Genomic DNA, 23,339 nt, shown 5'->3' with positions numbered 1-23,339 from the left:
AAATGCAGCATAGTTGTACATGAGAAGGCAATAATCTCACTAAACCTAGCTCAGAAGAAGCACATACCGACTCGCAAGTATTTCATCAAACATGTAAAATAATTGGCACCTTCATACGCCATAGACCGGCGGTACGCCGAAATGACTTTCAAAAACGTTAAATAGAACAATGTGAAAAGCACACTTTTGCATAATACGTGGCGAAAATCGACATGGTACCGAAAAAAAATCTCATTTTTGAAAAGGGAAAATTAAGTACTTTTTAAAAAGACCCAATGAAAAAAGCCCCTTTAAGGGCTTTAAATAACCAAAATCGAAAATAAGCACCTTTTAAAGACGCTATGCGCTATGAACAATATGAAAAACATGCTCTTTGCTAATTTGTGGCGAAAATCTACATGTTGAAGAAAAAATTTCTCATATTGGAAAATAGAAAATTAAGCACCTTCTAAAAACACTTAATGAAAAACAGAAACTTTTAAAAACAGAAATCAAAAATAAGCACCTTAAACATTTTTCATAAATAGTAGGCATCCTTGAAAATGTTTGATAGCATAAGAACTAATAATAAACATTTGTTCAAACTTTGAAAATATTAATAAAATTGTAAGGGAAAAAAACAACAAGATCAACAAACCATTTTCTCCTGTATCTTCTTCACTACTTAAATCATATTTGCCTTCATCATCAGAATAGTCTTCATAGAGTTTTAAACGATCTACAGTGCCTACAAAATAGCACAAAAAAAAAAACAAGCATAATCCATTATCTGTCATGCTTCATGTTTAAAATTAAGGACAATTTACCTATTTCAAGTACTTGTAAAATTGGAAGGGGAAACGCTCACTTAAGTTTACAACTGAAGAACTTAATTTATAAACCTTACTTCCATAATCAGGTTTTTACGTTTTCAAACATTATACTAACTCAATCAAAAATAGCTAAATAAGCTTCAGCTACTTAGAAATTTAAAAATAATTTATATGCAAAGATACTTTCATTTACTCTTTCTGTTTCTCTCTCTTTTTTAATTATTCAGTATTTAAATTCTAAACCCTGTACAAATTTAATGCTTAAATTTTCTTTTTTCACATTTCTATTTTGGAATTTCCAAAATTTCACTTCCAATTTTCCGAAATTCAGTACATAGTTTTAAAAAGTGAATTGTATCCTTTAGGTAAGAATGTTTCAACTAGACATATCAGTAACACGTGCCATTAATCTTGTAATTATATGATTTTAGAACACTGAAAACTAGACATACATTAATAATGCTTAATTTTAAAAATTAACAATAAAATTCCAGTTTTAGATTTATCATTTTATTTTTCAAAAACTTGAAGTTATTTTCAAGCATTTCTAGGAGCCATGCTTGAATATAACTTCAAGTTTGAAAACTAGAGTTTGTAACTTGAACTTCAAGTTTGTAACTTGAAATTTGAAAAGTACTTTTTAAGGGTTTCTCAAAGCTTTGAAAAGCCTGCTGTGGAACATAAATTTAAATTATTTTTTTATTGGTGACTGATCATTAATTAAAGAACATATATTCAATTTAAAAATTAACATCACCATAATTTTACTAAAATGCTCCCAGATTTATTATCATAAAAAATAGGTGTAATTTTATTAAAGCATGCATAAAAATATCTTCAGTAATATGAATACAGTACAGAACCCGTTATCCGGAAATCAGAAAACTAAAAAACCGGAACGAAATTCCATAAATTTTCCTGCCAATTTAAAAAATAAAAAATTTTTTTCCTCATAAGATTTTAGGATTTTTCTTTATTTTTTGAAAGATGTTTCCCTTACCATCACTTTGAAAATAATCATTAGTGTATTACTTCATAGTTTTTTCTTCTTTTTAAGATTATTTCCAAATATTTTTTATTTTTTTAGTTGGGTTTGACAATAAAAAGAACGACTTTTTGTAGCGATTCAGAAAACCGGAAAAATCAGTTATCCGGAATAGCGATGGTCCATATAATAGGTTCCCTACTGTATTAATATTATTCTACTTGCAACAAAAAATTTCTTGATAAGTTCTTTTTCTGCAAATTCATTTTGCTGAATTCCTATTTAGTTATTAAAAAGTGCAAATACAACATTATAAATAATGTATTTAATTTTCTCAAATGATTAATTAAATAATTAAAGAACTGTAACTTAATTTTGTAAAATATATAAAGATAAAATGACAGAGTGAACCTCAAATAACAAATATTACAAAAAAAAAGGCAGCTATCTTGAATTATAAAGGGAAAAATCAGAAATCATAATTTAATTAAAATTAAGTACAGTAATGATTATTTATACTGGTTGGAACAGAGGCTGATTTGGTTAACGAAAATGGATAATTAATACAAATATGAATGGCAATGTTTTTATAGGAAAGTAAATGTAATTAAATTCACTTTTTCAGGCTTAGAACTAGAAACTGCAGTAGTACAATATAATAAACAAATATAATTAAAAATTTACAAAAAAGAACAAGGAAATAAGAATACCTTGATCAATTTTAGGAAGCGTTACTTGAATGCAAATAGTGTGACCATGAGAATCAAGCACTTTAAATAATTTGGATTCATTGTATGGCTTTTCTGCATCTGCAGCATCTTTAAACTCTGCAAAAACCTAATAACAGTACGCAAAATAAGAAGAAAAAAATTGAGCATATAGAAAATAATTATTGCAATTGTCTGATTTTTTTTCCACGTAAAAAATAAAGAATCAATAACAAACCATAGCTGATCTTTTAACTCATAAGTCAGTGTTTATTATTAGTTTATTATCTACTTAAATCAAACAAATGAAAAAGTTACAAATCCTTATAACTCTAACTGCTGGTATTTAATTAATAAGTTTAAATGCACATACACAATAATATAAAGGAAAATTTTAATATTAATTTCATCAATTGCTAATACTAAAAGATTAAAAAAATATATTAACAGAAAAAAATACACACATTCAAAATAGTGATAAATTGGGTTTGAAAGAAATGAAATACAAGAGGACTAAACTTAAGAGAAAATAAAAATAAATAAATTTGAAATATATATTTGAAAATTGGATAACCTATTTGAAACTTTAACTCCAGTTTTCTTAATTTGTCATGTTACGTAAAGACAAAACTTAAGATATACTTAACATATACATTTCATTAAACTAACTTAACTTATACTTTCATTAAACTAAACTTAACATATACATTGTAAGAGATAGGGCACTAACAAAGATAAAATATATATTTCTGTTCAAACTTATTACACTGATTTGATTCATTTTTCTAAAATAAAATAAATTAGTGAACATAAACTCCTTTATTTTTTTTTCTTCTTCCAAAGTCTAACTTGTAAAGTTCTCCAACCCCACCCATAGTCAACTTTCAAGGTTAAAAAAGAAGCATTAAGTTTTCTTTCAACACATGACAGAAAAAAAAATTCCCTACCATGCCCTCTACCAACTTTAAGGATGACTGGAATTTTCACATTTTGCCTCAATCGTTTTAGCTTAAAATGGCAAAAAAAAAACAGAGCAACATTTTCCTAGTTTCCCAGTTTTTTGGATACCATTACGGTATTACTTTCTTGAATAAATAATATAAACATCAGAATTTATTGAAATTGAGTAGATCCCCAAAAATCTGTTCAGAGCAAGATTGAATGTTTTTATACTCCTATATACATTACTTTTAAATGCACTTTAGGCAAATTTATTTATTACTTATTTATTTTATTTTTTTGAAGAAATACCCTTTAGCAACAATAATACAGACAAAAGTTTTTTACTAACTGATAATAGACCCCTATTGCATTGATGTAATATAATTGCAATTCTAGATATTTTAGAAGATAAAAATGTTAGATATTTTTGAATTTCATTTAAATGCCTACTTTATTGCTTTTCCTGAGACCTTCGCTGCTTAAAGTCTTCGTAGGAACATCTAATAATTTGTAGTCATTTGCATACAATTCCAACACTAATCTCATCTCGCAGTTTACATCAAGTGCCTGCACAAAAACATAAGTGTTTAAGACAAAATGATTTACTAGCAGCAACATGTACAGGGTAGCCATAATCAAAGTAGAAGTGCTTAAAGCTTGATACTGAGAAAATTGCTGGATGGAAGACCAAATTAGTGGTAGACGTTTAGACTATGCAAATTTAAATTATTATTTCATTTTTCTTTTAGCCACAGAGGATTTAAATAACATTGTAAGGCTTAAAAATAAAATATCTTTAATCTTAATCTTAAGGATGAAATAGACAAGAGTAGAGAAAATTGATATTTTAAATGCATTTAATTATCGGCATCGCATTTGCTAATATAATTTTACATTTCATAGCTAACGCTTAAGCAATCACCCATTAGAAGTAGATTTTTATGCTAAAAGGAAGACAGAGTTTAAATTTAACGGTGGTTTATTTTAATGGGACAACTAAATTTCGACTTGGAATAAATTTTAAAATAAATCATCGGTGACCCTGCAAATCAGCAAACAATGTAAAAGGATGGTTATGGTGGGTGTTTTTGTCACAACATAGCATATTTCATTGTAACTGATAACATTAAACATTTTTTAAAAAAAAAATCAAATAGAGACAAACAGACCAGCAAAAGTGTGTTTGGACAAGAAATAGGTTATTGGTCTTTTTGACCAGTGACAAAATTATCTACCACTAACGCTATGTCTAATTAATAATTCTACCACTGCAGGTTACTTGAAACTTGATTACATCACTGAAAATACTTGTTGCTTACAAGCAAACAGCATACAAGCACTTAATTTAAGGAGGACAAACTTCAATTCGGTGCAGTAGTTTCATCATCATCAGACTTTAAACTCCTCTAGTTTAATTAAGGCTGACCTGTACTTAGATTGGTAAGAACTGTTACCTTAGCAATCTGAAGTTTTAAATCCTGTACAGTGTTTGTAGGGTGACTTCGAATTGTAACTGGATGAATGGCAATTTCCTCCTTTTCCAGATCAACTGTATGTACTTTTACAGTAGTACCTAAAAACGAAAATTAGAGGAAAGTTTATTTTACTGTGGAGAGCAGTTAATAGTATTTAGATACAGAAAAAAAGATGCGTACCCCCTGGTCGATATTCCTGAAAAATTTCATTTGGCTTCTTTATTTCGAGAAATAGTTCAAATTTATAGTTTGATTTGACACCTCCAAGGAGGTCGCCCATTGCCATGTCATTACAGTTGTCAAACGAACATTCCAAAGAGTCGTGGAAGTCATCGTACTTGACAAGTCGACAGCAATCCAGTGGAACATTCCCTTCCAGTCCCATGATCTATAAAAATATTAAGAAAAGTTTTCAGCAAAGGATTTGCAAAGAATTAAAGTAATGAAAGAAAAACATTTTTTTTTCAATGTATCAATTGACTCGTTCAATTCTAAAATTTAAGGATAAATTAGTTTTGACCACAGAGGTTTTAATTATAAGGTCAGTGACTTTTAAATAATTTATTTTTTAACAAGACCAATTTTTAGGAAAAACATTACACTTTTAGGAATTTCATGTTAAATGATTTTCAGATTTTAGGAATTTCAAATTCCCAGATTCCTATCTAGCAACAAATTACTCTGAATTGAAAAAAGTCATTCCAATTTCTGACAAAAATCATTCGAATCGCGAGAGTTTAAAACCACTTTTTACAGTTTTGGACAGTTAAAATTACTTTTAAAGTTAAAATCAATTGTAAAGTTAAACAGTTAAAATTAATTGTATCCAGTGGTGAAACAAGTCCAGTTAAAATTACAGCTTTATTTAGATTATAATAAAACATCAGCTCATACATGTGCTAAAAAATTCAAATGTTGCGTAATATTTATGCATCAAAAGTAATTGAAATGTACATCTCAAAATTTTTTCTAAAACATATTTAGTATGTAAAAAAAAAAATTTTGTTGACTAAAGCAAAAAATTTGAATAAAGCATAAATAAAGTTTTATTTAAAGTATTTTTTTTCCTTCAGTTTACATAGATCTTTTTCGTAACTTTTTGCTGTTTTCTCATTGTCATACATATATTTTTAAAAATTAATAAAATTGTCATGGTAAGCAGCACAACTCATAAAAGAATTGTGATACCTAAAATTGGTTTCGGTTGTTGAACTTGAACTAGAAATGCACTTATTTTTTCGTGGTGATAATCTGAGCACAACTCAATCACAATTTAAATTGGAGAATAGGTGGTAATAATCTTGCAATAAGTCACCCCCTAACTGCTCAACAAACTTATGTTGCCCCAAGCATTATATTAAGAGTGAATGACAAATTAGAGAATCTCATCTGAGTTAAATCGAATACTCTATTCACTACGCTCATTCATGGGTATGATTACTGTAATAAATACAAACATAAAAAACAGTTGATTATTTCAGTGAGAAACTTTTTTAGTGGTTAAACATTTTACAATGTACATAGCTGTCAACATGAATAGGAAAAAATCCAGTAGGTTTCACGAAATATAAATATTATGATAACTGTTGCATAATATGCTAAATATTTTTCAAAAAGGGAATTTTCTTTCATTGTCATCAAAATACAAAATCTTTATCACTCTAATAACAATTAATGATCTGCACTATTTTCCACTCATGATTAACATTAAATGAACTTCAACTTGAAGTGTTTTTAAAACTCATTTTTGATAGCAATGGACAAGACATTTATTATTCATAGTTTAAATTTTTTTTAATTAACTCAAAAAGGATAACACTGAATAAAAATTAACAGAAAATTTTAGAACAAAAAAAAAAAAATTCAAACTGATTACAAAAAATGAGGCTTACTTCAATATGTATTAGCAATACATATTTAAATATTTAAGCAAACGATAATTTCTATTTCATTCAGGATTTTTTTTTTATAAATATTTTACACATAAGAAAGTTTAGGGATTTTTATAATAATAATCAAAATAGAAAAACTGCAATATTTTCCAGTTATGATTGACATTAAATATACTTGAAACAGTAATGCATTATGTTCACTTATAATTTTGAATAACAATGGGCATTTAATTTCTTAAATATAGTTAAGATTTTTTTAATTAATTGAAAAAGGGAGTTCTGAATGAAAATAAACTGAACATTTTATAAGAAAAAAGTTTTCTATAAGTAAGGCTCGCTTCATTATGTATTGGTAATATTTTTTTTAAATATTCAAGCAAGTAATAACCTGTGCTAAACTTCTAATTCAATTGAGACTTTTTAGGGAGCTTACACTATCTTAGGAAATTTTCTAAAATGTACAAAAACTAGGAGAATTTTTATTAAACCAGTAGAACAAGAAAAACTGGCAAAATCTAGTAGTCTACTGGTAAATCCACTACAGTTGGCAGCTTTGAATGTACTTTATACTCTTTTTATATTTCTGTCAATTTTTAGCACTATTAACTGGTTCCCTGATTATCCCGAGTTAACTCGGGTAATCAGGCTATATATATTAATATATAGCCTGATAATAATTATATTGCAAATATTTATTATCGCGAGTAAACTCTGGCATAGCAAAATTCGTCAATATGTTTTGTTTTATCACATTTTTATTCGACCGGAAGCAAAACAAAAAATAATAATAATCTGCTGTGATTGGAAGTTTGGCAATTATTGTTTGGGGAGTTTTGCTGTTTGTGGGACTGCAAACGTGTTTGGTGCTCGATGAATTTACGTAGATGGTTTTAATTTACGTACGAAAATTTAAGTTATTTTTAGCACTATGAAAACACCAAAGGATTAAAAATTACGGGTTTATTTCTTTGCTTCAAAAAAATTGGTAAGGGGAGCTGTTAAAAAACTTATTTTTATGAATTTATGGTCACACACATTCATTCGTTTTGTTCACCAGAAAATACATAAATAAAGCAAATATTTACAGTGTGGGCGGTGGCAGTGGCCTCAGCAAGAGTACAATCTTTATGAACCTTCAATTTCATTTCGATCATCTCCCTGGGATACTGGCAAAATAGCTTGATCTGTAAATTTTTTGAAAAAATGGATTCAATGAATGTTTTTAATATTGTTACATTGAATGTTTTAAATAAAAATGAACATACTTTGCACATCGAACGATCTAATTCTCTTTGTCTTCTTTCCCTCTCTTCTTGTTCCTGCATACACTGCAACAAAGCTTGAACATGTTCAGGGAATTCAACAAGTGACATGCACTCTGCAATTGAAATGCAATAACGTTGTTACAGGGTGTATAGTCAAATCTTTCAACAAAAAATAAACACCTTTAAAGTACTTATTAAGCACTCAAAAAATATTTTTAAGCACTGTATATGCTAACAAAAAGCAAAATAATTTTCAAAGACTTTACATGATCATGATAAAATAAAGAGTTTCTGACAAAGAACTGTTTTCTCAATTATATTAGTCTTTATAAAATGATCCAGAGACTTTTCGGTTTAATATCAGAGGGTAGAAAATGAAATTTAGAATATCTTGCAAAATGCAGCAGAGCTGCACAACAGAGTGCAATAATCAAACTGAATTCACCTCAGTAGACATACATGTGGACTTACAATTACTTCAAACATATAAAATGATTGGCGCTGTTATACTCTGTGGACAGACGGTACGCCAAAATGAATTGTGGTTGAATGAAATGTAAAAATGTTGAATAGAACAATGTGAAAAAGCATGCTTTTACATAATACATGGTGAAAATCAACATGGTAAAAAAAAATCTCATTTCCAAAAAAGGAATATTAAGCACTTTTTAAAAACACACAAAGAAAAAAGAGCCTTAAAGCAATTTTTAAAAATGCTACACACCATGTTGTTACCAGCAATTTTAATACAGGTTATTGCTATTAAAGCATGATAAGCATTACAGGATGCATTTCCAAGGCTGCCAATCTAAAAAAATTTTAAGACTGCACTAATTATTTGACCAATCCACATGATCTTGCATTGTACCAGAATTTTCAGAAATTCATAGCTCATGGACTCTAAAATGTATCTTTCCATAATAATAGCACATATATTAAAGGAAAGATTTCATTAATATTTAAACTTGTAGATCTTTTTGCACCAATCACTGGATAATAAACCACTAATTTTTTCATAAAGCTATTCATACGTCAATTATTATTTATTTTTTTTTTGCTTTACCTTTTTTTTATTGTCCCTATCTCTATACATTTATCTTAAAATGTAAGGGGAAAATGAAAACTCTAACAAATTTCGATACAAAAATAGTACAAATTTTGTTTCAACAAGCAGGTGCGGAAATTCTATCAATTGCATTCTTTCATTGCAGTACATCACTATTAGATCACTTTGCAATAATTATGAAAAACAACGTTTTCATTAAAATGTAATATTTGTATAAAATAAACATTTTTAAGGAAAATAGAAAATTTAAATTGAAAGAACAAATGGAAAAGAGATTTATTGATGAAATTTAGTCTCATGATTTTTTCGCAAAACTGATTTCAGCCTCCAGGACTTTTGATTGCCACTTTTTTTTAATAGTCAGTCGACCTGTGGCGACCATTAATTTTGCCTTATACATGAATAACCCAATAAATACACTAAATGTCCCCTCTAGTCCTGCAGTCAGCCTCATAGTGATGAGGGGGTGTTTCTGGGCAGAACAGGCGACGTACGCACGGGTATTCTCCTCTCAGGGTCACAAAAGGCGTGAAAGCTGTTCCATTATGCTCAGCTAATGACTGCAGGCGAATATTGAGGTTTAGTCAGTCCTCAACCCTCAATATTCCTCAATCAAATTAAGCTGCATATCACCCTTAGCCATGGACCAGTTGCATATCTTCCAATCTCATACTGCATCCTCCGTCGAGCAAGTAAAACAGAGACACGTTCGGGATTTAGGAAGAGAATCTCGTCAGAAAAGTAAGTCCCCCCCATACAAGCACCAATTCTTCTTTTAATTGCTTAATAGCCCCCTGGAGGCAGTTGTTGGTTGAGCAGAAGATTTTCTATGTTCTCAGGCGACGTTTTTTAGACCTGGTGTAGGCTTACACCAGGGGTATGAGTAACAACAACAATAAATGTCACATTAAACTGCCTTTTATCAAGTAAAACTTCTTATATTATTAAACTGCAATTTTATAAGCAAGCAGTTCAAAGACCAGTACTATTAAGAACATTACAAAAGTTTTCTTCAATTATATAGATTTTTGTTTCGTAATTTTTATTTCATTTAGAACCTATTTTTTCTGAATAATCTTTTTAGTGACAATAGAGGATGTTATGATAAAAAAATAAACTCTTGTAATAAAACTTTATTGAGAGTTTTAAAAAATAATTGTAGTCAGTAGAATGTAACCCTAATTTTTTTTTTTTTTTTAATATAAATTTTGAGATAATTTTTTTAATATTTTTTTTTGTTATTAAGTTGTTAATGCCTGCTAAAATGTATTTAGTAAAAATGTTAGATTAATTTTATACCCTTTCAAAATTATTATTTGTTAATCCTAATAAAAAATGATAAGTGCTGAGTGGCAACAGCGAGATGAAATAATAATGAGAAAAAAATGCGGTTGACGTGTGATTCGAAGAAAAATGCTGATTAAGAAATGGGATAGAACAATCCGACAAGAAAATTTGCGTTCTTGTGAGAGAAAGCAATTTAGCAGTGAGAGCTGTATTTAGTTCAAGGTCGTGACTGCTCCTGTGTTGCCATTTGTAGTCGAGGGAATACGTCGTACGTTATGTGTGATCGAGACTGAGAAGCAACAGCGTGAGGAGGACAATGTCGCAGTCACAAGTAGCAAGTCATCTGTTCAATGTGGACCATCCATCGAAGAAGACATGTTAAAATCGTAGTGGGCGTTTCTGGCAAGGTAGGCGTGCTCACATCATGTCTGAAGGTCACCAATGTGGGGCACGAGTAGTTATCGACCATGTCAACCGTCATCTATGAAAAGGTACCTCCACATAAAATTGTGTTAACATGGCTAATACACTAGTGAATTGGAATTATATTTGTGGTAGATACACTACAATGATGTAATATTCTACTAGATAGTTTGTCAAGATTTGATAGGATTGGATAACTCTTAACTTTTAGATAAGGGTTTTAGTTTATGGTTAAATCTATTAAATAAATAGTTTTCAGAGGGTGGAAAATAATGCTTGAAATTGAGAATCTCTTGCAAACTGCAGCAGAGTTGCGCATTAGAGTGCAAGAATCCTTCGCACCAAATCCAGCTCAGTACACGCACATGCGGACTTGCAGGCATTTTACCAAACATGTAAATTGGTTGGTGCTTTCAAGTGTTACAGACAGAAGGTATGCCTGAATGGTTTATGGTTAAATGAATCGTGAAAGCATTGAATAAAATGACGTGAAAACCATGCTCTTTGCATAATTTTTGGCAAAAACCAAAAATGGTAAAGAAAAATTAAGCACCTTTAAGTTTCTTTAAAAAATACTATGCACTCTGGATTAAGAAAAGTTCCAATATATTTTGATTTATAAATGGACTATGTTGCATTTAAATGTAACAAAAGACAAATTAAACTTACCTGCATTTTTTTCTTTGTCAATCTGTCTATACATCAGCATATAAGCATTGGTTGAACTGTGGATATATAATAATAATAGGAAATAATAATAGGAATTCTTAAGATATATAATATAATTTTTCACAAAAAATATCCTATTTCATATCTAATTGATTTTAATAATAAATAATTGAATGTTAAGTATAAACTATCTTCTACTTTTATTTATAATAATAGAAGATTTTTAATGAAAACAGATGTGATTCCACATGAGGCAGAATTTGAAAAAAGAGGAATCAGAATTCATTCAGTTAAAAAATATAGATATCAAATAAATAAACATAGCAGACAATGAAAATCGCTTTGTTCTTAACAATCAATTCATGATCCAAAATTATAAATCAAGAATATAGAAAATTGAGAAACAAAAGTGGATTTTTTCAAAAAAATAAATAAAATAAAAAACTAACATGTCAATACTTCCAAAGCAGAAGTTACAAATTCCTTCCAATTGACAACACTACAGAAATGTTCACAAAGCACTTAACTATGGCCGTCATTTTTTTTTTTTTTTTTTTAAATCCTCTATTGCGCAAGCGCAAATTACAATTAAGAGTGAAATCCCGCAATTTAACTGGGTGTCAACTTTGGTTTTTCAAATAATCCCAGCACATAAGAAACATGTCAAAAACTACAATGAAGATATACAGACCAAAGACTGCATAACTAGAGAGGCGAAAATGTCAAACCAAACATCCCTATCAGAAAAATAATCTTTTATTTACATTTAATTGAATGTTAGTCAGAGGCATAACTGACCGATACTTTAGGTTAGTACAAGTCTGATTTGAGAAGCCTTGTACCAAAGCACTAAGTTTCAAACTCCGCCTCTTCTACATAATTTTTGAAACACATTAAATTTTTTTTTCTTCAGAAAAAACTTTCTCAAGATAATAAATTAGTAGCCTTACAAATAAATAAGAATGCTAGAAACAAAAAAATAAACAAATAAATAAAAAATTTTAAAAAATTAATTTAAAAAAATTTGATTTAGTATGTTCTATACCTTGAGTATGCACTTGAATAATAACCTCTTAAGGGTCCACCACCATATGTTTTTTGGATGTCATCATACGTTATCTAAACAAAAAAAACACATTTCTGAAGTTTATGTACAGAAATGGCTATCTTTACAAGAATAAATGGGCATAGAAATAAAATAAGTGACTGATATATATGGGTGATTCTTTTTAAACTTGACAATTCAGACCAAAAAATTTCTTTAAATTTAAAGTCTTCAAAATAATCTAAAATTTTTTTTTATACTTCTTTAGTCACACTTATTAATATCTTGCGGAGAACAGTGCAGTTTATTGACATTTGCTCCAGTAAAAAAATAAAATAGAAATTCACCAAATCTTGAATGCCAGGAAAATGACATATTAGCTTAGAAGTTTAAAAAACAGTCATTTTAAGTTAATAGTAAGTAACACAACTTAAGCCTTTAGGTCAGATGGACCATAAATTGCTTAAATTAATTCTTTTTATCCACTGTAGAAAGAATCAAAAAATTTTTGTTGCTGATAAGTACAGAATAAAATTGTGTACAATAATCAATCATTAAATAAATAAATAACTTCGATTACATCCAAGCATATTCAGGGGTCTGTTTAGAAGAAATTTGGGTCCGTTAACAGAGCCTTCACAAAATATCTTTTCATAAAAACGGACCCTTCACAAAATATTTTAACTTAAAAACGGACCCTTCACAAAATATTTTAACTTAAAAACGGACCCTTCACAAAATGATTTTTCTTTTAATTGGACCCTTCACAAATTTGTTTATCTTCATTATTGTTTTGTTAATCGAATAAACCCTTCCCAAGGCAGAAAACAAGAAAGATGGATGTAAACGAATTAAGTTTTGTCTTCGGCAGACGATTCTTCCATTATTCTTCCGAAATGAATATTCTGCGTTCAGCAGTGTATAGGCTAAATATCAAATGTTGCATCTCTAATTTAGAAGCAGTAATTGCTGTTTATTTTTGAAAATTTAATTTTTTTATTATAATTTTACAGTGCACAGCATAATCTTGTATCTATTTACAATTTAAAAAGTCCTTGAAAAAGTCTCTTTTTTTTGCAATAACGGACCCTATTTGCACAAATTCATAAAAACGGACCCTGGTTGAAAGAATGTGAGTAATTTTTCACAATTTCACATAAAACGGACCTTTCACAAAATGTCTGGACAGACCCCTGATATTACAATCATACATAAACTTGGTATTAGGTTAATATTTGCTTTCCCTCCTTACAGTATTAGCAGTTAAAAAAAATTTCTGGTAAGACTTTAATGTCCTGGCATTCATAAGCCAGGAAAATGACAGCCAGGATAATGACAAATTCACCATTTTATAGCATATAACTTTAATTTAATTTAATATTTTGACCTAAGACGTTTACATTCTGCATAAAACAACAGGATTTCGTAAAATAACTCAGATAAATCTATGTAGTTTATGTTATTAATGATTTCAGGAAGGCAGGAAAATGACAACACAAAAACCTACTCATCTTGAAAAAAATTTTGAAATAGATTTTGAAGCAGAAAAATTGGTTCTTTATTCATGCAACAAGACATGTTCATATAGAAGGGTATCTAATCAATCTATTAACTTAAGATATTGATTGCTGACTATCTATTTTGGTTATAAACCACTAAATAAGATTAGCCAGGAAAATGACAGATTTTCTTGGGACAAACAAATTACTGACAGAAAAAATTATTTTAAACGAAGTTTTTGTAAATAATACCCTCTGGGTATATTCTAGAAATGCTTACATCAGTTGAGGTAAAAAAAAAATTAGATATTGAAAATGTTATGGGAAGTTTTGTAGCTAGTTATTATTGGAAACATTGTTTGGGACATGCGTGGAAAATGACATTTTGAAGTTCAATTAAATATTTTAACTATACAAAACAGTCAATGCTAGTGCAAAGTCATTTTAAAATGCTAACAGCAATGCTATTTATTAATTTTTTTTTAAAAAAAAAGTTCTTTTAGAATTATAGTATTAGATCTAGGAGCAAGGGACAGTGAATTGTCATATTTCGTGAGATTCACCCATATGTAAGGATAAATGCAGCAACAAGTGTCCACAATCAATACAAAAATAAAGAAAACAATACATTACTTTACCTTTGTCACCTGAGCATCATTGAAACAATACCATTCCCCATGCTTGAAATCTCTAAAGGAAAAATTTATCAGTATATCATAACATTCCAACAAAATTTTACAGTTAATAAAATCACATAAAACCCTTAAAACTAACATATCTTTTTTAGCTGAAAAGTTTTTAGTAATCTAATTGCATTTCCTTACAAAAATATTATTAAAAGTTTAAAAATTACCAGTAAATATAAAACATATACATTATTTTTTAAACTTATGAAGATGTATTAAAGGGACATTTTAAAAGTAAAGGTCACCAGCATTTGCAATGCATGCTAGACTTTAATACTTTCTAATCTACTTGATACAGAACAATGCAAAGAATTTCTCAGGCTGATTACGATTAGACTAATTACAATAAATCTGAAATAAGGCTATTTACAACAAGACATCACTTCTATGGGATTAGGATAATCAACTAATGAGTGGTGTATTTTCAAATCAGCCTAAAAGCATAAGAACTAATTGTAATAAGTCTAAAAAGTGAAAAGGTTGATTAGAAAATACAAGAGATTTATTTACTGAAAAACAGATAAAACATAATAAAAGATTTCTCATGATGAATATTTCATTTTTTACAAAGATGAGTTAACTAAATCTGTCTTACAATTTAAACAAAAAAAAAACATGAAATGACTTCAAACTTTAAATAAACAGCAACATTAATTTAAAATTTCTTTAATAGGGTTCAAAAGCATTTTTAAGAAAAAAAAATATTTACTTAATGTATGCATAATAATGGCCACCATTAGCACTACCAGAATGCACCATAATCGAGAACAGCTCATAAACATATGGACCCTAAAAAAAATTATACAAAATTTTAAAAAAAAAGAACAATTAATATTGATCATTAGATTATTCACTTAAGTAAAACTGCAAAATTAAGCAATATACATTTTTCTTTTTTTTTAAAAAAAAAACATTGACTTATAATAAATATTTTATTACAGTCTTCAGTATGACCTCCTATTACAACAATCCTTCCAATGCATAAAGTCCCATCCCTGTGGCAGAATCGTGGTGACACGGCAATATTATTGCAGAACGTTACAGAGTTCTCGCAGAAAAACCTTTCCTTTGTGAAGTAAAAAATTTGGCTTTTCTTTTCTGCAGAAATTTGTGTTCCATTTTTTTTATTGATTTCCAAGTAGCTTTTAAAATCCTATACTTTTAATTTGATATTTATTTCAACAACTGAATCTCGAAATGAAAACACACATTCAGTAACCCCTTTTCGGAAAGTCCAATCAACGCGATTTCGCCATCAGTCTTTTTTTCGATAGATATTGCTACAGATTTCTTGATTTTTTAATTACTTTTTTTAACGATTGATTGATTTAATGAAGATTTTCAAAATGCGAAATTATTTGTATGTTTCCCCCTACAAAATGACAGAATATTGGCCATAATATTAATATTATAAAAAAAATATTACATATTTGATTAAAAAGTTATGTTACGCTATTTTAACCAAAAAAGTTAAGTTGAAAAGTATCTTGCAGAATGACACTAGTATTAGAGAGGCATGTCGTAGAAAGAATGAAAAAATTCTGCCATATGAAGTCACCTATTTCAGAGACATTGTTTTTAAGTCTATTAAAATGTCCACACTAAGCAATTCATTGCTATATGCAATGCAATGAAATGCATTGTAATAATAATTGCTTTCTGAAAGTAATTATTAAACACAATTGATGGAGGGGAAAAAAACTCTTGAATCTGTTTTGAATGAAGAAAGATTGACAAGATCCTCAAAATTCTTATCCTAAGTCTGAGGTGTTTGTACTTTATTCATAATCTGCGTAAATTTATTTTCAATGCATACAATAAATTTATTAATCAAACTTTTCTTGTTTCAAAATTGTGTTCACTCTTTTCGTGAAATGTTAGTCTCCTTGTGTGATTTATTTCAGTTAAAACATGCTCTCTTCGTAATATACTTGACATATTTACTAGAAACGGCAGCCTATATCAACATATTAATTAAGCATTTTTCACAAATGGAGTGTGATTTTTAAGGGTGCATGTATAATTATTGAAAAAAGTTGCCAATTTTTCTATTTAGTTACCAAATATTTATTATACAGTACAAAACCCGTTATCCGGAAATCAGAAAACCGGAAAACCAAAAAACCGGAACGAAATTCGATAAATTTTCCCGCGATTTTTTTAAAAAGATGTTTTTTTCTTCATAAGATTTTAGGATTTTTCTTTCTTTTTTGAAAGATCTTTACCTTACCATCAGTTTAGAAATAATCATTAGTGTATTACTTCATCGTTTTTTCTTCTTTTTAAGATAATTTCCAAATATATATATATTTTTTTAGTTGGGTTTAACGATAAAAAAACGGCTTTTTGTAGCGATTCAGAAAACCGGAAAAATCAGTTATCCGGAATAGCGATGGTCCCTATCGTTCCGGATAATCGGTTCTCTACTGTAGTAAAGCAATCCTCTGTCAAAATTGGTCAAGTATTCTTTTTAGCATTTAATTAATATAGTAAATGGTATTTTTGTGCATTCACGATACTATGCCCACATGTTATCAAGTCACTGTTTTAAACAGATGCTTGAGGGTTGTTTTATTGAGTGTCAAATGCAAAAAAAAAAAAGAGAGAGAGAGAAAACAAGCCTCTCCCCAAAAAAGAAACCACTGTCTTTTTAAGTAAATTTGATGATATTTGCAATTAACAGAAAATGTGTCAGTAAATAAATATAAACCATAGATTAGTTTTATATATTCAATTATAAGAAAAGTTGTCAAACACAAAAGCTGAAAAATATTTGGAACCACAAGAGTAAAATGTCTATCAGATGGAAAATTTCTTCTGTCTCATTCAGAAATTTTTTTCTCAATATAATCTTCAACGAAGCTAAATTTATTATTGAATGTATGAAAAGTTTTTTCAACATTTGTCCTTCTAAGATTTTATTACCAGTATTTAAAAAATTTTTGTTTGGTACTCAAAATTACGTACATCATTAGTTGACTTTTTATATTAATTTTATTTTTAACATGTGCTATTTTGTTTGCAGAGAAAATGCTACAAGCATAAAAATGAAACCAACTGTAGTACAAATACTTAGGATTAGTACAAATACTTAGTCAGGAAGTAATACATTCATGGGTGCCACTCCAAAAAAATTTCAAGGCTGAACTTATTATTTTTTCTAATTAACACAGTCTACCATTGTTTAACAGAATTTTCAGAAATATATTGCCATACCTGCCAACATTGGAGAAATAGAATAACGGAGATTTTACTAGTGACATTTTTTTGGCTACAAGTACAGTTTTGATACATCATGTATAATCATGTAAGTCAAAAAGAGAAATTCATAGCTGAGAATAACATAAGTCCTTACATTTAGCAAAGTAAAAAATATGTTTATAGATCTCAATCTAAAGAAGATTTTTAAACCATTATTTATAATTACTTAAACTATTTTATTTAAAAATCAGCCGACCCAACTTGGGGTTTATTACTACCAATGTTCAACTCGGTAGCCTTGTAATTTTGAACCCAATTCAGAAGACTCCTGGATCAAATATTGGTAGAAATTTGCCTTTGGAGGAATTTATGATGGAACAAACCCGTATTTGCAGAACCATCTACCATTGAGGATATTTTATGCCAGCACAGTGGTCGATGCAAGCCAAATGCGGAATTCGCATCGAGCAACCATCACTGGGATTCAAACCCAGTTCATCTCATTGGAAGGCGAACACTCTATCTCCTGAGACATCACCACTCTACTTAAACTATTAACACTCAACATACTGCAGTACTGGCAAAAGCACTATCTGTTGAGGAATAAGATAAGTATTTTTGCCATCAGCAGATATTTTATTACCAAAAATCTATTTTTCCTAAATTAATTTCTTCAACAAATTCGGAGAAATTTGAGAATATACGGGTAAACAGGAGATAGTCGTAAAATACTGGATTCCTTGTTAAATAACACGAGACCTTGCAGGTATGTATTGCTTAATGACTGCAAAAATCATCTTTCTTTGAGAATGGCCCACATATTACATCAATGACTTGTTTATTTTTCCTCTAATTTTTTTACAGCAAACGAAAAAAAACATAAGTCTTTTTTTCACCATTTGCTGAAAAATAAACTACCAACTTTTTCTTTGAGCCATTTTCATGAACATGGACACTCATCTGTAGATATTTGATATTTCATCATCAATTTTTTTGTCCTAGCTCTACAAAATGTATTTTTCTTAAAAAAATTTCAATTTGAAAGTTTTGATTCTCTCAGAATTTCTAAAAATCAGGGGGAAAAAACTCAAGCAGATTCAACACTTAAGACATTGAATTTTTATTATTCCAATTCTTATAGTGGTGTGTCATCATTATTAGATTATTTTGCAAGAATAATAAAAAAAGAATGTTTTCGATAAGAAGTTATTTTAAAGATTTTTTTATATCCAACTGACAAAATTTTTGGGTTCACAACTACTGAGGTTCAACTATGTAGCCTTGTAATTTTGAAACCAATCTAGAAGACAATGGAACTCCTTAATCAAGTATTAAATGTGCCGTTTTCGCAGAGAACTTTTTTTGATTGAACTAACCCGTATTTGCGTTACATGGAGAGAAAAACCTCCTACTGTTAACCTAACAGCAAAAGGATTCTAACTCATGATTCTGTGTACAACTGAGGATATTTCACACCTGCACTGTGTTCGGTGCAAACCAGGTGCCAAATTCATATCGACCAGCCACCGCGGTTCAGCTCATCAGATGGCAAATACATTATCCCCAGAGCCCCGACAGTTCTTGGAAAGAGATTAATTGTAGTATGGAATTCAGCTCACTGGCTTTTTCTTCACACAGATTTCAGTCCTCAAAACTGAGAAGTGGCACCCGCGTACTTTGTTCACATTTTGATATTTTGAAAACATTTCTTCATCATTTGAATTGAAACTTAATTTAGTCTAGGTTTTCTAGAATTCACTTCTCTTTAACTTCATGATTACTTCATTAGGTGAAAGAAAAAAACCTCCTACCATGGTGAAAGATTTCCCTCATCTGTCTCCTTAAATATGTTCAGATTTATATGCATAAGTCAACATGGAATTTATTCTGTCTGAAGGAGACATACCTTTTCCATGGACTTCTTTAAATTCTTTTCATTAATGCAGACTTCATGAGAGTTTTCTATAGAAGGTCCGACATCAATCCCTTCATCATCATCCTGTAGCTCATTGTCACTTAACGTCTCTGGAGACATTGTGTGTCTGTTTGGAAAACCAGCATTCTCATCATCTAAGACGGAACCACTATCTGTGGTATCACCATCATCTGAGGCTTCCTACAAAGACATTAATGTAATTTTAATTTTGTAGTCTTATATCTAATGCAAGATATTAACAAAACAAAAAAAAAACTAAGAGAATAAATTTCATTATTTAAAATAAAATAAAAAGTATCTATGAAACTGATAAATTTCAATATATTTGATAATAATTGTATACGTTTATCTTTAGAAAGTAAAGCTACAATTTATTGCAGTTAGTTCACTTTAAAATAAATAAATTAAACAAAAATCAAATATACTTACTTTATTTTCTACTTTAATAAATTCATTTACTGTCAAAATTTCTGGAAATGCAACTCTGAAAATAAAACAGACAAATGAATTATTTTCGAATATTAAATACACAAGTTAAAATTGAGGCAAACAAAGTAGGGTAAATTCATATGAATTCAACCAGGAAACGACACTCATTATCTCAGATTTTCATTAAACTTTGCATGGATGGTATTTTTGAGCACCCAAATAAGGATATAAATTGTTTGATTTTATCCCCAAGTTATAGTTTAACTGGCGATTAAGGTTTCAGGAATTTTAAAATTTCTGTTAAATGCACCATTAAAATACAGTTTGTCATTTTGTAGAAAATAAATTATAACTTTTTTGTTTATCAAGCAATTTTGATGAAATTTCCTTAACATACTTAAATACAAAAACAATCTAGTAAAAATATAATTAAAAATATAAATATTTATAAATTAAAAAAAAAATTACAAAATGTTAGCTATGAACTTCTTTTAATTAAAGATTGGATTTCATGCCACGTGGAATATCTTCAAAAGGGAAAGAAATAATCTTTTTTTTAAATAAAAAAGATGGATTAAGCTTCAAATTAAAGTAAAATTTCATAAACATTTTGCATGTTAAGAAATTATTTAGATTTAATATAAACATATTAGAAATTATAAATATGGTAGATAAAATAGGTTCAAAAATATAACATTCATTAATAATTGCAGGGATGATTGTGACACTAAGTGAAAAACTCTAAAAATTTTACATGCAAAAAATCGATACCAAGATATCAATTTATAAGCCAATCATGTTTCATATTTAACATAATATTTTGAACTAGCATTTATAATTAAATTACCTACTAATAAAGAATATCATACCTTTATACTAACTAATTCAAGAAAAAATGTACTTCTTACAAGAAATGCAATATTTGGATTTCAAGAATGCAAATTGGGATACTGAAATTTTAAATAGTGTAAATATGAATCATGCTGCATGATTTTTAGATCATGTGAATACGAATCCCAATGTGTAAGTTGTAAATCACATATAAATACAAAAGTATATGTTTGATATTAAAATTGTGCGAATGAGAATCGAGATAATAGCAGATTCTGGAGCAACCAAAGACTCTGCTCAATGAATTGGAGGAAGAATCAAGTGTATGTAAAGGCTTCGTAAACAGAATTTAGTAAAAGTTTTAAAATTTCTTTGAAAATAAATTTTTAACCAACAGAAGTCCGATAACCAGTGGTCTTGAATTCTACGAATATATGTGGAAAAAACAGGGGGCCCTGCTTCTAATTTTTATCAATATCATTAATTATCAATAAGAACTTTTTGAAACCTAGAAAAATGCAGAAGTGCAGTGTGGGAGAAGTTACTAAGATTGATTGTCATTTGTTGAGTTATGCCACGAAAAAAGCTACACAGACCAGAAAAAACTTAGCTGAAACTAATTTAACTTTATTAAAATGGAGAATAGAATCAGTCAATAATTTTATAAGTGTTTGTCTTCATCATCAAAGTTTGTTTTTGAAAATATATAAATTTTTACAAAAAAGTATGTTGTGACCCTTTCAAAAAGCACAGGACTTCACTTAAAACAATTTGAGTAGTAACTTAAAAACAAAGCAGGATAATTTAAAAAAAGTGTAATCTTAGTTTGAAATTAATTTACCTGAAGATAAATATGTGTTAAACTGTTGTTAAAATATGAAATGCAATTTTAAACATAATGTCTTTAAGTCTAATTAAACATAAAAAAAATAATATTGAAACAAATATTTACTTAGTAATAATATTTTCCGAAGATTCAGCAAATATTTTATTAAAGTTCAAGTCAAAAATAGACTCAGGGTATCTGCTACAATGCAGATTTTCAAATTCATGATTTTTCATGACTAATTCCAAGAATTTTTCATGACCAGTGTTATCACTACAATGCGAGAACATGAGAATCTCGCATATTTTTTTCTTTCCTCGCATTAAAAAATGATTAACGCAAAAAGTTACGGCACTCAGTGGTTTCATTACAGAAAAAAAAATAGAACATGGAAATAACTTCAACAAACTTCACTAATCTATAGCAGAAATAATTGAAAAGCTTATGCTGGCAGATGTAGAGGATAGGAAAGTGTGTGCACAATGCTACAAATTTACTTAGTGATTCCGAATAGTTCAGCATCTTTTGCAAGGTCATTTATCACTCAAAATCGAATTAGGACAAAATATCGTAACAGATTGACTGATAAGCATTTGAGCAACCTAATGAGAATAGCTGATGAAAGAGTAGATATAGAACATTTTCCATATGATGATGCAGCAGAAATATTCAATGCTTTAAAAATTAGATGTTAAAAATGTATTATAATTAAAGAAATATTTTTTTTCCAAGTCTATTCGTGTTTTCTTAATTTTCAGAAATCTCACTTAACTTTTGAAATCTCACCCTGTTTTTGAGAAAGGGTGAGAAATTCTCTTCCATTTTTTTTCTGCAATGAAAACACTGATGACTTAACAAAGTTACTATTTTCTTCGACAAAAACACAACAATAAATTTAAAAAAGCATTATAATAACATTAATTGAATTGATAGTGTGACATTAGGTCACAGCCTAATTTATAAATATCCTGTTTTTTTAATCAATAATACTAATTCTTTTGACTTAATTTATAATTTTGTAATACATTTTTTTATTTCATCATCTTTCTTTAGCCCCTTAAGCGGTAGCGCAATTTGGACTTTCTCCCCCTAAAATTCCTTACCAGCTCCTTGAAGAGCCCCTTTATTTCGAGAACATTCCACCCTTTTTTTTCTGAGAATTCCACTGGTTGTCGGCATCTTTCATCTCCGCGTGTATGTTGTGTTTCTCAACCGTAACTTTTAACGTATAATCAATTTTTCGTCTCAACTCGTGATTTTTAGATAATTTAACTTTAACTTGCACAACATGCACTACAACTTCAACTGTAAGTTTTTGTATCTTATAAAAAGGAAGAGCGCGAAAGACGAGATGCTTTCGATA

General features: G+C 28.9%; 1 protein-coding gene across 4 annotated transcripts in view; it reads right to left on the bottom strand.

Moving 5' to 3' along the window:
* Positions 1-23,339, bottom strand: part of LOC107452910 (ubiquitin carboxyl-terminal hydrolase 47) — a 97,938-nt gene that overhangs the window by 37,056 nt on the left and 37,543 nt on the right. For 3 of the 4 annotated variants that reach the window (XM_043052876.2, XM_043052877.2, XM_043052878.2), the window contains exons 12-24: positions 20,320-20,374; positions 19,861-20,070; positions 15,463-15,542; positions 14,706-14,757; positions 12,569-12,642; positions 11,524-11,579; positions 8,079-8,191; positions 7,899-7,997; positions 5,102-5,309; positions 4,901-5,019; positions 3,897-4,013; positions 2,508-2,634; positions 638-727 (exon numbers count right to left, since the gene is read on the bottom strand). In XM_043052876.2, coding sequence (XP_042908810.1) covers positions 638-727; positions 2,508-2,634; positions 3,897-4,013; positions 4,901-5,019; positions 5,102-5,309; positions 7,899-7,997; positions 8,079-8,191; positions 11,524-11,579; positions 12,569-12,642; positions 14,706-14,757; positions 15,463-15,542; positions 19,861-20,070; positions 20,320-20,374 — 1,400 coding nt within the window. The remainder of the gene's footprint in view (positions 1-637; positions 728-2,507; positions 2,635-3,896; positions 4,014-4,900; positions 5,020-5,101; positions 5,310-7,898; positions 7,998-8,078; positions 8,192-11,523; positions 11,580-12,568; positions 12,643-14,705; positions 14,758-15,462; positions 15,543-19,860; positions 20,071-20,319; positions 20,375-23,339) is intronic. The other variant, XM_071180440.1, reaches the window with a different exon arrangement.

Source organism: Parasteatoda tepidariorum, chromosome 4 (assembly GCF_043381705.1).
Source record: "Parasteatoda tepidariorum isolate YZ-2023 chromosome 4, CAS_Ptep_4.0, whole genome shotgun sequence".
In the NCBI taxonomy this organism is placed as follows: domain Eukaryota; kingdom Metazoa; phylum Arthropoda; class Arachnida; order Araneae; family Theridiidae; genus Parasteatoda; species Parasteatoda tepidariorum.
This window is presented reverse-complemented; position numbering and strand designations above follow the sequence as displayed.